The 13,722-nt window shown below is 43.8% G+C and overlaps 1 protein-coding gene across 1 annotated transcript in view; it reads left to right on the plus strand.

Moving 5' to 3' along the window:
- The window catches only part of ARSJ (arylsulfatase family member J), a 40,017-nt gene extending 32,623 nt beyond the window's left edge, over positions 1 to 7,394 (plus strand). Inside the window, exon 2 of the mRNA XM_077300480.1 lies at positions 2,487 to 7,394. Coding sequence (XP_077156595.1) covers positions 2,487 to 3,876 — 1,390 coding nt within the window. The 3' untranslated portion in view covers positions 3,877 to 7,394. The remainder of the gene's footprint in view (positions 1 to 2,486) is intronic.
- Positions 7,395 to 13,722: the final 6,328 nt, after the last annotated feature.

Here is a 13,722-nt window from a genome sequence, read left to right on the forward strand (position 1 = left end):
CTGGAGGGCCGCAGTTTGACTACCCCTGTTTTAGTGTCACAGAAGATATGTTTCTTTATTTAAAAGTTTGCCAATTGAAAGGCTCATCAAGAATCTGCCCCTTTTTTACTCCTTTTTAACAGATGAAAAGAAAGAGAACAAGACACCCCCCCCCCCTTCTAGCCAAGGTAATAAACTAACCACATTCAGCGTCTTCAAGTGTGTGGAGGAGGAATGAGAAAATATCCAGACAAGCCAAGGTCAACTTCCCTCTAGCTTGAAAGCAAAACTAAATGGAACAAAGAACTGAGAGAGCTCACATCTATGGCCTTTATGAAAATAACAATAAACTTCCAAATGACACCTGGAACAATAATTAAGAATATACAATGACAGTCAACATGTAATAGTTCAGGCTTGCTGTATTTCGGCTGACCAGGGTCTCAGGCTTTCTGACTTCTGTCTTGCCAGTCCCTTAAAGATGTATCAAATTGCAGCACTCCTCTATGTTGGAGATTTGTCTGTTCTTTACATGTGTTTCTGATTGCCGTGAAATATCAACATGTAGTTTTATAGAAAGGTGTGCTTCTATCTGCGGCTTCCAGTGGACTCAGGGTTACACAGACTTCTACAAATGCCTGAACTCTGAAACATAGGCTAGTTTCCCCTTCGCTCAAGGCTACTCCCAAGAACTATAAGTTTCTGAACAGAAAGGGTGCAGCTAGAAAAGTCCCCCCCCCCATTCTTCGACCTTTTGGATTGCTGTGGTGGCTGTGTCTTTCTGGGCTTGTCCTCCTAAATCCTGCATTCTATGAAGAGTTAATATTTCTTGTAAAAGAAAAAAAATAGGAATGCTTTCATTAAATTGATGAAGCAGCAGTAATTAGCCTGATTAGCAAAGAGATGGTGGCCTGTGGGCAAATCAAAGACAATTATAATTAGATACTAAATGTAATGGTCAAGATATATCTTACAGAAATCACATATGTCATGCTGGTTCTACTACAGACAGTATTTATGTTGCTGGAAGCCTGCAAAACTATGCTTGGTAGAAACATTGGTTAGCATTTGCTTGTTTCTTAGAACCAATACCTAATTATGCAGCTCACGTTATTTATCAAAATATAGATTTTCATACTGGTGACTAATGTTTACTTAGTGCTTTATGGAATAGCTAAATGTAAATAGTGTGTTTAGATCTTAACAAACAAGATATGGTGCTTGCTTTCAATTACACACAAAAATTAAGTTGTTACACACAAAAATTACACACAAAAATCCCCCCTGAGGGCCAGTCAGAGGGCCAGCATCTTGTCTGAAGTACCATTCACTTTTCATGCAGTAGGATAAATTTAAAATTATTATCATGCTACATAAAAAGTGAATGGTACTTCCAACAACATGCCAGCCCTCTAATTGTCCCTTGGGGGGAGGGCCACACAGAGGGGCTGGCATGACATCTGTGTCAGGAGGGCCTCTGATTGACACTACAAATGGAGCACACAGGATATTATTCTATGTTTTTATTGTTTTTACTGTTTTTATCAGAATTTTGTATCACGATTATTATATATCAAATGTATATTTTACCATAAAGGTAAAGGCATCCCCTGTGCAAGCACCGGGTCATGTCTGACCCTTGGGGTGACGCCCTCTAGCATTTTCATGGCAGACTCAGTACGGGGTGGTTTTGCCATTTCCTTCCCCAGTCATTACCCTTTACCCCCCAGCAACCTGGGCACTCATTTTACCGACCTCGGAAGGATGGAAGGCTGAGTCAACCTTGAGCCGGCTGCTGGGATCAAACTCCCAGACTCATGGGTAGAGCTTCAGACAGCATGTTGGCTGCTTTACCACCCTGCGCCACATGAAGCAGGCTAAACATGCTTAAGTGATAATATATGTGGCTATGATTCTCATTGTTCTTCCCAGTGAATCTCAAGAAACCAGTATAAATAATGTTTGATTGGTAATTAAATTGTTATGTGGATGAGCTGTTGAAGAATAAGAAGAAAATGGGTGGGGAGAGTTGAAAGGAAAGGCCTAACAGATTATTAACACAGCCTATTGAATGATATTCAATACATTCAACCATTATGATTGTTTCATTTGTGTAAAGGTGATGTTTACTTTCATTATTACGTACATGTATATACTGGTTTATGACAAATGTGGCTTTTGTGTAGCTCAGGCTCAGGCAAATATGATAAGTCGGAAGCAAAACCAGGTTTGTAGTTGAGCTCTGCAAGCACACCTGAACCAGAGACATTCACCTGACTCGTTTTTGCCTAATCATGCAAAAATGGTGCACTTGGTGTGGGTCTCCCTGCTTCCCTTTCTGGTCAGAGCCCAGAGCTGGGATGGCACGTGATTGTAGTTCCTCCTGACATCTGTCAGGTCTGCTATTCAAAGCTCATTATGCACTTGAGTCCTAACTGTTAACATATATACAGCCTTCATATGTCTGCCTTGTCTAAGATGCAGTTTCTTTCTTTTGTCTCTTTCAGGTATCAAATCCACACAGGCCTTCAACATTCTGTTATAAGGCCCACCCAGCCTAACTGTTTACCCTTGGATAATGCAACACTACCTCAGAAGCTGAAGGAAGTTGGCTACTCAACCCATATGGTTGGCAAATGGCACCTGGGCTTTTACCGCAGAGAGTGCATGCCAACCCAGCGAGGGTTCGATAGTTTTTTTGGCTCTCTCTTGGGAAGTGGCGATTATTATACTCATTACAAATGTGATAGTCCTCGAATGTGTGGCTATGACTTATATGAGAATGACAATGCTGCTTGGGAACATGATAATGGTATGTACTCAACCCAGATGTACACACAGAGAGTACAACAAATCTTAGCCTCCCATAACCCCAGAAAACCTATATTTTTATATATTGCATACCAAGCGGTCCACTCACCACTTCAGGCACCAGGCAAGTATTATGAACGCTACAGGTCAATAAATAATATAAACCGGCGCAGGTATGCTGCTATGCTGGCTTGCTTGGATGAAGCTATTCACAACGTGACCTTTGCACTGAAGAAATATGGTTATTATAACAACAGTGTTATCATCTATTCTTCAGACAATGGCGGGCAGCCAACTGCAGGTGGAAATAACTGGCCTCTCAGAGGAAGCAAAGGGAGTTACTGGGAGGGAGGGATCCGAGCAGTTGGCTTTGTGCATAGCCCTCTACTCAAAAACAAAGGGAGTGTGTGCAAGGAACTTATACATATAACTGACTGGTTTCCTACTCTGATCACATTAGCGGAAGGACAGATTGATGAAGACACCCAGCTGGATGGTTATGATGTGTGGGAGACCATTAGTGAAGGCAGACGGTCGCCAAGAGTAGATATTTTACACAATATTGACCCGATCTACACCAAAGCCAAAAATGGTTCATGGGCAGCTGGCTTTGGGATATGGAACACAGCAATTCAGTCAGCCATCCGAGTGAACCACTGGAAACTATTGACTGGCAATCCAGGATACAGTGACTGGGTCCCTCCTCAGTCATTTAGTAATGTAGGCTCCAGTCGTTGGCACAATGAAAGGGTTTCATGGACCGCAGGCAAAACCGTGTGGCTGTTCAACATAACTGCTGACCCATATGAACGAGTGGACCTCTCCAGTAAGTATCCAGAGGTAGTACAACAGCTGTTGCGCAGGCTTTCACAGTTCAATAAAACTGCCGTGCCTGTTCGATACCCACCAAAAGACCCAAGGAGTAACCCGAATTTTAATGGAGGAGTTTGGGGTCCTTGGTTCAAAGAGGACGAAAAGAAGAAGAAACCCAATAGAAAGGCAGCAGATAAACAGAAGCAAAATAAAACCAAGAAGAAATCTAATAGGAAAAAGGGACATTCTGTTGATTGCTTTGTGGGGGGATAGTTTCAGTTGCTATTGCACGCTGCAATTGTAAACAAAGGGGCAAGAAAAAAGCTGACAAAAGAAATTAGTGGAAACTTTTCCGGGTAAATGTTCTCAGGCTCAGGGTGCCATTGCTTAAAGTAAAGTCAAAAGGTCTCTGATAGCTTTCCCCCAGAGTTCCACCATGATTGAAATACCACTTTTACTTCAGTGCCATTTTTATTTGGTCTTCTGTTGAGGTACCAGAAACATGTGTGATGTGCTGTGAATATCACTACCTAACCTGGAAATCTTCTCTTCAATTCTCACTATGTTTCTCACCGTGTGTCTGATTCCGAACACTAGTTCGTAGAACTCATGGTAATAAGATTAACCTGCTTATTTTAGTAATGATGGAAAAGTCTACTGGTAAATGTTCACTACAGACAGATCAAAAAGGAGTTAATTACTCTATTAAAATAAGGTTGAGTTGCCCCTTTGTTATTTTGTTGAAACATAGTCAATCATTAAGCCACCAGAATAGACTGAATACGTTGTGAAAAAGCTGCTTTTAATTAAATTTCACCTACTTTTAGCTGGAAAGGATTTTTTTTTCCTTCTAGAATGTGCCAGAGTACAGTACTTTCCAAAAGAAACAAGTTCTTTTCTACACACACATACAGAACAGCTCATGCATGGTTATGATTACAGAAAGATGTAGGCTGCAGTGATGTCCTGCACTACATGTGCACAACCCCTTTTTTTAAAATCAACATTCACCTGCAGTAGTGATGAGAATTATAGGCCTACAACAGAACTATTGGAGAGTCCCGTTGGGCCTTTTAACACAGTTGTATTCTGATTCCCCCTTGCCCAGATCCAACCAAAAGGTAAGAAAACAAATAACACAATCTGCTGTTAGAATGTGTGGCAAAATAATACTGCTCTGACTTGCAGTTCACTCTGCCGTGCAAAGTTTTCTCAAAACTGGTTTTTTTCATAGAATCATAGAATCATAGAGTTGGAAGGAGCCATACAGGCCATCTAGTCCAACCCCCTGCTCAACGCAGGATTAGCCCTAAGCATCCTAAAGCATCCAAGAAAAGTGTGTATCCAACCTTTGCTTGAAGACTGCCTCTCTGTTCAACTGCTGCAATTACCTGACCTTTGTTGGACTTGTCCTCAGGAAGGTCAGAACTCCCAGCTTTCTTTCGCAGTTCTGAGACCTTGCCTCTGCATCTCCTGCTACTTAGTTCCTGATTTCCTCAGAGACAGCTTTGTGCCTTATGCACCAGTGAGGAAATAGCCACTTGCCAACTGACTGCCCTCCCTTTCCTCCTGTTGTTCCTTTTAAATAGTGGTCTGTGCGCCACAGTGAACCACTACTGAAAATTATAAAACATTATTTTAAAAGAAAATGTTCACAAGCTACTTTTTTTAGCACAGCACCAGATTGAGCAAGGGATTCAAAAGAAAGGGATAAAATACAATTCTTCTGACCCAACTTCTATAACAGCCCTACTAGATGTTAAATATGAGATAGGCCCTTCAGCTTATAACAGCCTTTCCCAACTTTTTTTTTTACCATTGAGAAACCTCTGAAACATCCTTCAAGCTTCAAGAAACCCCAGGAGTGGCACAATTGTTGGAAAATATAGTTGTATACATGCTCACCCAGGGCCCTTCCCCTCCAGACCCATCATTATCCATTTTATGAGGTGGGGCAGGTCAACAGGAATATATAAGGTTGTATCACCATTAACTTTTAAAATATATATATATAACTTGATGAATTCCCACCCATTTAGGAAATTCTTCCAGGGTCGTCAAGAAACCCCCAGGGTTTCATGAAACCCTGGTTAAGAAAGCCTGACTTAGAAAGCTGCAGATACTCTATGGCAGCAGTCCTCTACTCCCGAGCTGCAGACCGGTACCGGTTCATGGATCAGTCGGTACCAGGCCACGGCTCCTCCTTGTCCTCCTCCCCGGCTGCTACCTCGGGGGCTGCTGCCACTGTGCTGCTGGCTCACCTTAAGGTGCTCTCCAGTGGCCGGCATGGCTGGGGCTCCCCCTCAATGTGGCACTGGGCAGCTGCTGCTGGCAGCATCTCCCAGCAGGTAGTGGTAAGTCAGGGGCGCCGGCGGGAAAGCAAGTGGAGCAGCGGCAGTGACGTCCTTCGGCAAAAGACTACCCCCCCCCCCCAGGCCTCAGTAAAATTGTCAAGAGTTGACTGGTCCCCGGTGATAAAAAGGTTGGGGAACACCTTTCTATGGGGTTTCCATTACCTTCAGGCCTCTTTCAAGTATGCAGATGAGCATATGGCAGTGGCTGTCTCACACAGGCCTCGTGTAAGAGTTCTGTCTGTTTTGATGCAATCAGCAGAAAAGAGACCTTCCTCCTTTCTCCCAGGAGTTTTATCATTGCGCTCTCTCCTCCCACTGACCAGGTCAGTCTAGGTCAAAAAAACCTTTTCCTGAAATCCTCAGGAGTTTCTTCCTTAAGGTTCTGTTGTACTTAATATCTCAAAATCTCTGTTCTTGCGGGGGAGTAGAGGGACGACTAGACCATCACATTGTCTCGTGCTAGACTTATCAGGATTTCTGAAGAAAGTGGTTGAGGTGAGGCTGGAAAGCAAGTGAACTGAACTTACCCTTTCCTCCTGCCTGTTCTTTGTCCAAAGAGAAAAACGGTTAAAACTCGGGGAGAAGGTTTTGCTCAGTTCCAACCTCCAAAAATGCATCTCTTCACAGTATGCGTAGCCTAAAAACTACTTAGTGTCAGGCTGGGCTTCGGCTTCAGCAGCTAGTGCCAGTGATACTGTTGTTATGGCACAACAGCCAAAGCCAGTACAGGTTCGGGTGGGCAGCCATGTTGATCTGAAGCAACAGAACAAAAATTGAGTCCAGTCACACTTGTAAGACCGGCAGAGTTTAATTCTGGATTTAAGCTTTTGTGTGCGTGGACACTTCATCAGATACCTTCAGAAAGTTTCCTTAGGCTTGAGAGAAACTCTATTTCTGGTGAAGTGTGAATGCGCACAACAGCTTAATTCTGCCTCCTACTTTGGGGGAGTCCAGTCATTTTGCAGTGAGTTCTCCTAGTCTCCATTTTTACTTCACACAACGGGAAGATGAAATGAGTACTGCAGCGTACAAAGCGTAACAGGCATAATTTATTTTAAGTCACTGTTTATTCAATGACTTCTGGGGTTCTCAAGAGGGTATTCTATTATTATTTCTGAGACACCTGTATTTCATGGAGCTGTATTTGAAGAGTACTGTAAAATCAAAAGTAGCTGTAAAAAAAGGAGTTATTCAGGTACATTATTTTATTCTGTGTTTGTTTCCAAACATGACTATTTAATTGTGTACTCACTTGGAATCTGGTTCAGGTTCCTTTACAATAGCAAAATCATGTATGTTTAAAAGGAGGGATGGGAACAGAAAAAATTTAAGCTTTTTATTTATATATCTATTAAAATAGTTTATTTTTATGGCAATAATTAGAAGTCAGCCTTGTCATTCAGTCTTACAACAACAAAATCTAATTTTAGATACATTTTATGTTGAAGCCAAGGTTTGCCTTCATTTCTTTTTTTAGGGTGAGAGTTAAATCTTCAGCTGCTTTTTACAAGTATGGTGATGAAGAATTATTGCATAATAGTTACAAAGCCTGCTCAGCTACCTGTGGGATCTATAAATGGCATTTGATACACGCTTTTCCAACTCATTCATCAGCTTTTTTGCTGTATCGGCTCCATAACTTCCTCCAGGGAGCAAGAACTCCTCTTGAGTGTAACATTCATGCTCCAGGTGAAGGTTGCCAAGGAATGGGGGGGGTGGGATATATTCTTTTTGATCAGGTCTCAGCTGAGACAAGAAGGATGAGGTGAGAAAGAAAAACCACCCACAGGTAAGTTGGCCTGGTTCCAGTAATATACAGTGCTGCTGCCCTTACAAGGGTCCTGCTGGAAATCCCTTTTCTACACAACCGTTAAAGGGAACAGTCACTCTGTCCTTGCCTCCTTGCACCACATATATAAATCTTGTTGCTGGAAATCTCTTTCCCAGTAGTAGCCATAGACGAAAAATCAACCAGTCATGGGAGAGTTGCTACTTAGTGCTAATGCTGTTCTGAAACCCAGCAGGCTTTTTCTGCCATTCACGTCAACAAAAAGAATTTAACAAAATAGTTACTGGTTGAGAAAGAGGGCATTGATACTGGCCTCTAAGAACTGATCAGTCTGTACACATTCTTTTTTGTGTAGTAGATGCAGACTTATTTAAGGGAGAACAGTCAGACAGGAAGCCCATACTCTCGTCACAGGCCTCCAGCTTTAAACTCCTTGGAGGAAGTATGATGATTTCTCCTTTAAAAAAATATTTGTATTATTTTTCTAGGTTGGATGGTGCATTTTTCAGCAGACAATAACCTAGGCATTGTGTGAATGGAAGTCTGCAAGGAAGCTGTTCCATTTCTGAGTATAGGGTTTTTTTTTTCATTATCTGTAATTACATTTGTCAAACAACAACACTGAGCAGAGTCCCGTGAGGATGGTGTGGTTGGTTAGCTTGTTTCCGTATAAGAAACATTTAACGTGGGTAACAGAACTGACCCTTCAAGGGCTAAATAGATTCAGTCTTGGGCTCTAAACTGACTTGACAAGATCCACTTCCTGAGCACTAGCATCTCTCCGGCAGAAGGTCAATGGCTCCGAGTGCAGAAAGGTCTGGGAAAGAACCACTGCATTAATAAAGTATGGAGCTCAATAAACAAATTTGCCTCTGTCCCTGGGGGGGTGGGGGGATGGCTGGCAGGTATAGCTCCTGAAGAGTAGATGGTTATTTGCATAGGCCCTGTGGGCTACCAAGCTAGATTGTAGTGATGTATAATTTTTATAATAGTAAAGATGTCCTCCATCACATTTATAAGAGACACTCAGTTGCTTGGAGCTGCATTATGAGAGAGGCAGCATTGTGTAGTGGTTAATAGTGGCAGACCCTAATGTTGAGAATCGGGTTTGATTCCCTACTCCCCCACATGCACCCAAGCTGGGTGACCTTGGGCAAGTTACAGTTCTCTTGGGACTGTTCTCTTAGCCACAATTCTCTCACAGTTCTGCTAGGGCTGTCTACAGGGTGTCAGTGGTGGGGAGAGGAAGAGAAAGGTGTTTGTAAGCCACTTTAGGACTCACTTTAAGTAGTGAAAAGCAGAGTATAAAAAACTCTCAGGATTATTAGATTTTTGCTTAATACTGCACATTAGTGAGCAAAAGGCTGGAATTGCCCTCAAAAGTATCTGCCTATGGACCAGCAGAATGGGCTCAGAATCTGAGACAGCAGGCAGTCCCCTGAACTTGGTTTAACAGTGAAGCTCCATCCTGGAATATACGAGATGTATAGAAACAGAGACATATTCTGCTAGGAAATGTTAATTTCTAGCATCTTTTCCAGCCATTGTTCTCTGGGATATATAGATGTCAATAGGTCATTCTGACCAGGAGGAATATATCCTTTTTCTTAGACATTTTCCACACCTGGAAAAAACAGTGTAATTGTATTAATCCTCCAGAGAATTACAAGCATTCCACACAAAAATCTTGCAATTCAGCTGTAGTGGTGAATGCGGTCCCTCGATTGCTATGAATGCTTCTAAACTGGTGTGTCTCCCCCCATCCCATGGGAGGGAATTCACAGTAGCCTAAAGTGGAAGCTCAAAAGAGTTGCACTGGCTTTCTCCACTGTTCCCTGCCTCAAATGATGACATTTTATATCTGACCAATGCTCTTGTCACTGCTCACCCTCCTCCCCTCCACACTGCATTATTTTTATTTTGATCATGCCTGCATTACAATGCGGTTCCCCTTAGCACAAGCACCCCACACACCACCTCCCCCTCCAGCATGATTCAGTGGGGCACTTTGGAGGGAGGACGGTGAGCTTTCCTGTGCTTCTGCGCTACAGGCTGCTGCCGAGGGTCTCCAGGGGCAGCCTCCCGCTGCTGTTTACACATCTTGAAATCCAGCCTTTCATGTTACAATGTGGGAGTGATGTAATGTGATTTTTTTTTAATACCAGTATATTGGGGAAAAGGAGGGAGGCAATTGAGGGCACATAATGCTTGAATGAAGCTGCACACTTGGAAGAAAGGTGCAAGCAGATGTTATATTTTTCAAACCGCATGTGAATTGGCATTGCTCCCAATAGTTTTTTGGGGGTAGGGATAAGTGAGACGCACAGCAGATGAGAGTGCTTGGGCACATTTCCCATGGGATGGTGATGAGAACAAGTGGGGGGTGAAAGAAGGGGTATTTCTCAGTTTTGACTGTGTTAGGTCTCAGTTGTGTTCTTGCACATGCTCAGATTTTTGTAAAAGGGAAGGGATGCAAGGTGGGACGCAGGATCACTCTGAGGGAAGTGCAGAATGCAAGCTGCAAATGGACTCCTGGTTGGTGCCTGAGAAAAACACAAATGTAGAATGCCAGGTGCAAATTCAGGGTTTGTATCCAGAATTCTATGCAGTGAGAATGCACTGGCAAATAACAACTGCAGAAATGGTCCTAGGCAACTAAAGAAGCTTAAGGCAAAATTCCTTTCCTTCAAGGTACTGCAAGGACCTAACTTGAATGAGGAGTCAAAGAATATGGCTCCCACTGGAAGAAGGAGAAGGAGAAGAAGAAGAGTTGGTTCTTATATGCTGCTTTTCTCTACCCGAAGGAGGCTTAAAGCGGCTTACAGTCGCCTTCCCTTTCCTCTCCCCACAACAGACACCCTGTGGGGTGGGTGAGGCTGAGAGAGCCCTGATATCACTGCTTGGTCAGAACAGTTTTATCAGTGCCATGGCAAGCCCAAGGTCACCCAGCTGGTTGCATGTGGGGCAGCACAGAATTGAACCCGGCATGCCAGATTAGAAGTCCGCACTCCTAACCACTATACCAAACTGGCTCTCTCTAGTAATAACACTCTTACGCACACACAATTAGCTGTGCTTAAGTTATATTCTAAAATACATATTTCTTTTATACCACAATCTGGAATATTTTAGAATCTGCCTCAAGTGTATGCATGTTTGTCCATACAAATTTGCATTTGATGTGGACATACAAAAACAAAAGGATTAAATTTATTTGCACTGAGCTGTATTGTATATAAACCAATGCCCCAGATGAATCTGGACTTGATTAAGAAACCAAACTCATGAAACAAGTCTGAGAAATGGCATATGGCTTTGATAGTGTCAGACACTTTTCTTAACACTGTAAATCACTCTTACCGTTTAATGTACATTAGGCCTTTGGCATTGTCTTGAAGCCCATGTTGGGCGACAAGGAGATAGTACTGATTTCAACCTAGCCCCAACAGAAAGTACTATATAGAAAAAGAAGAAGAAGAAGAAGAAGAAGAAGAAGAAGAAGAAGAAGAAGAAGAAGAAGAAGAAGAAGAGTTGGTTCTTATATGCCACTTTTCTCTACCCGAAGGAGGCTCAAAGCAGCTTACAGTCGACTTCCCTTTCCTTCCTCCACAACAGACACCCTGTGAGGTGGGTGAGGCTGAGAGGGCCCTGATATCGCTGCTCGGTCAGAACAATTTTATCAGTGTCATGGTGAGCCCAAGGACACCCAGCTGGCTGTTTGTGGGGGAGTGCAGAATCGAACCTGGCATGTCAGATTAGAAGTCTGTACTCCTAACAACTACACCAAGCTGGCACTGGAGAGAAAAATGTGGTGCTAGCTGACTGAGGCCCACAGAATTGCTGAGCCTATGTGTTTTGAGATAAGATAGTGGATACTGGCATAAAATGGCTGTCATGGGGACCCTAGCACATGTGAAAGTGTGTTATGTGCCATCACATCGCTACTGGCTAAGGCAGGGGTAGTCAAACTCCAGATATCCATGGACTACAATTCCCATGAGCTCTGCCAGCAATGCTGCCGCCCTCCAGATGTCCATGGACTACAATTCCCATGAGCCCCTGCCAGCAATTCTAGCAGGGGCTCATGGAAATTGTAGTCCATGGACATCTGGAGGGCCACGGTTTGACTACTCCTGGGCAAAAGCAACCCTATGAATTAATGCCCCTCAGAATGTCCTGCTATTTGACAGCCTTTCTGAGGTCTTTAAAACTGAAGTCCATGTCTGCCTTGGGTCTTCTTTTCCTACTGCCTTCATCTTTTCCTAGCACTATTGTCATTTCTAATGTGTCTTGTCTTCTCATGATGCAATCAAAATATGATATCCTCAGTAATTTTAGCTTCTAGGAAAAACTGAGGCTTGATTTGCTCTACACTCCAGCATTGTGTAATACTTAAGAGCAGTTGACTCTAATCTGGGAAACCAGGTTTGATTCCCTACTTCTCCACATGAAGCCTGCTGGACAGCCCTGGGCCAGTGACCATTCTCCCGGAACTCTCTCAGCCACACCCACTTCACAAGGTGCCTGTTGTGGAAAGAAGAAGGGAAGAAATTGGAGTTAAGCTGCAAGGTCAGGTGACTATTATCTTCAAACTACCTATTGCTCAAACTTTCTAGAAAGTGCCTAGTTTCCCTCTCCAGCCTGTTCTAGTGCTACTCCTGCAACCCCTCTATCCATCATCTTCAGCACACCTCAAAGCCAGCTGGAATGGAAGGGAGTGACAGCCATGCAAGGAAGGCAAAGAAAAGAAGGAAAGTGTGTGAAAGTTGATGGAGGGAATATGAACAGGGTGAAGAGGAACAAAGAAGAGAAAAGACCTTGATAGAGATAAAGAAGGCAAATGAAAGAGAATATAAAGAAACACATGGGCAGGTGCCACAGCATGCATAGGTTATCAGAGCACTGGCCTAACTCTTGTATTACTTGTACAGCATTTGTGCTGCCTTCCGGTAGGTACCAAAGACAGTTTTCCTGTCCAGCAGCAAGTAATGGAAGCTTGGTGGTTGAGTTTCATTTGTGGGAGCCTTCTATACCTCAGGAAAAATATGCTTTTGATGGTTCCTGTGCTAAATTGAAAGTACAGGAAGCATTTTTTTTCCATAAAGCACAGACACTGAAAATCCTGCCATGCAGCTTGCCCAACAGCTCCAATGGCTAGTCTTGCATTTGCCCTGTTCAAGGACTTCATCCTTACAGAATTTGCTGGATAATCTTCTCCCCACCCCCAAATATTGTTTCTTTTTGTGGTTCTTACAAATGGGTGAATTCCAAAAGGTTAACCCAAAAGTCACAACACAGCAGATGCAAGCTTTTGAGGTTTCCAGCTCTCTGTATTAGGCTAGATGTTCAATTAAAGAGAAAGAACCAGGCATGGTGGAATTGCCCATGTCTCTGCAGTTCCCAGAGACTTAAAATGGAATACAGACTGTTACAGGCTTGATTGGATTACTTAAGAGTTGTTGTGCAAACAGTTTTTAGACAGCATCAGCTGGAACGCAGAAGCATACACAACCCCCCCCACCAACTACACTCCTTTTTGAAAAAATAAAATCCAGAAGTTAACCAGATGTTTTTCCAGCACTAAGACTACACAGATCTGTACACCGCCCGTGGCGCCACGGGCGCCACGGACTAAATAAAACAGTAAGCCCTCCTGAGGCGGGCTGTGTCCGGGATGAGGAAGGGTCCGGATTGGACCCTTCCTCATGACAGACAATCGGAGGGACCAATTGGCAGGCGCGAAGCGCCTGCCGATTGTTCCCTCCGATTCCCAGGCGCAGCAACTGCGAGCCGCGCGCAGCGCGGCTCGAAGTTGCTCCCGGCCTGACGCGGCGAGAGGCGCTTCGCGCCTCTCGCCGCGTCAGGCCGCCACCCGAGGGAGCCCCCGGCAGTCGCGCGAAGCGCGGCTGCCGGGGGCTCCCTGCCCGGCGGCCTGACGCGGTGAGAGGCGCGAAGCGCCTCTCGCCGCGTCAGGCC

Source organism: Paroedura picta, chromosome 10 (genome assembly GCF_049243985.1).
Source record: "Paroedura picta isolate Pp20150507F chromosome 10, Ppicta_v3.0, whole genome shotgun sequence".
Lineage (NCBI taxonomy): Eukaryota > Metazoa > Chordata > Lepidosauria > Squamata > Gekkonidae > Paroedura > Paroedura picta.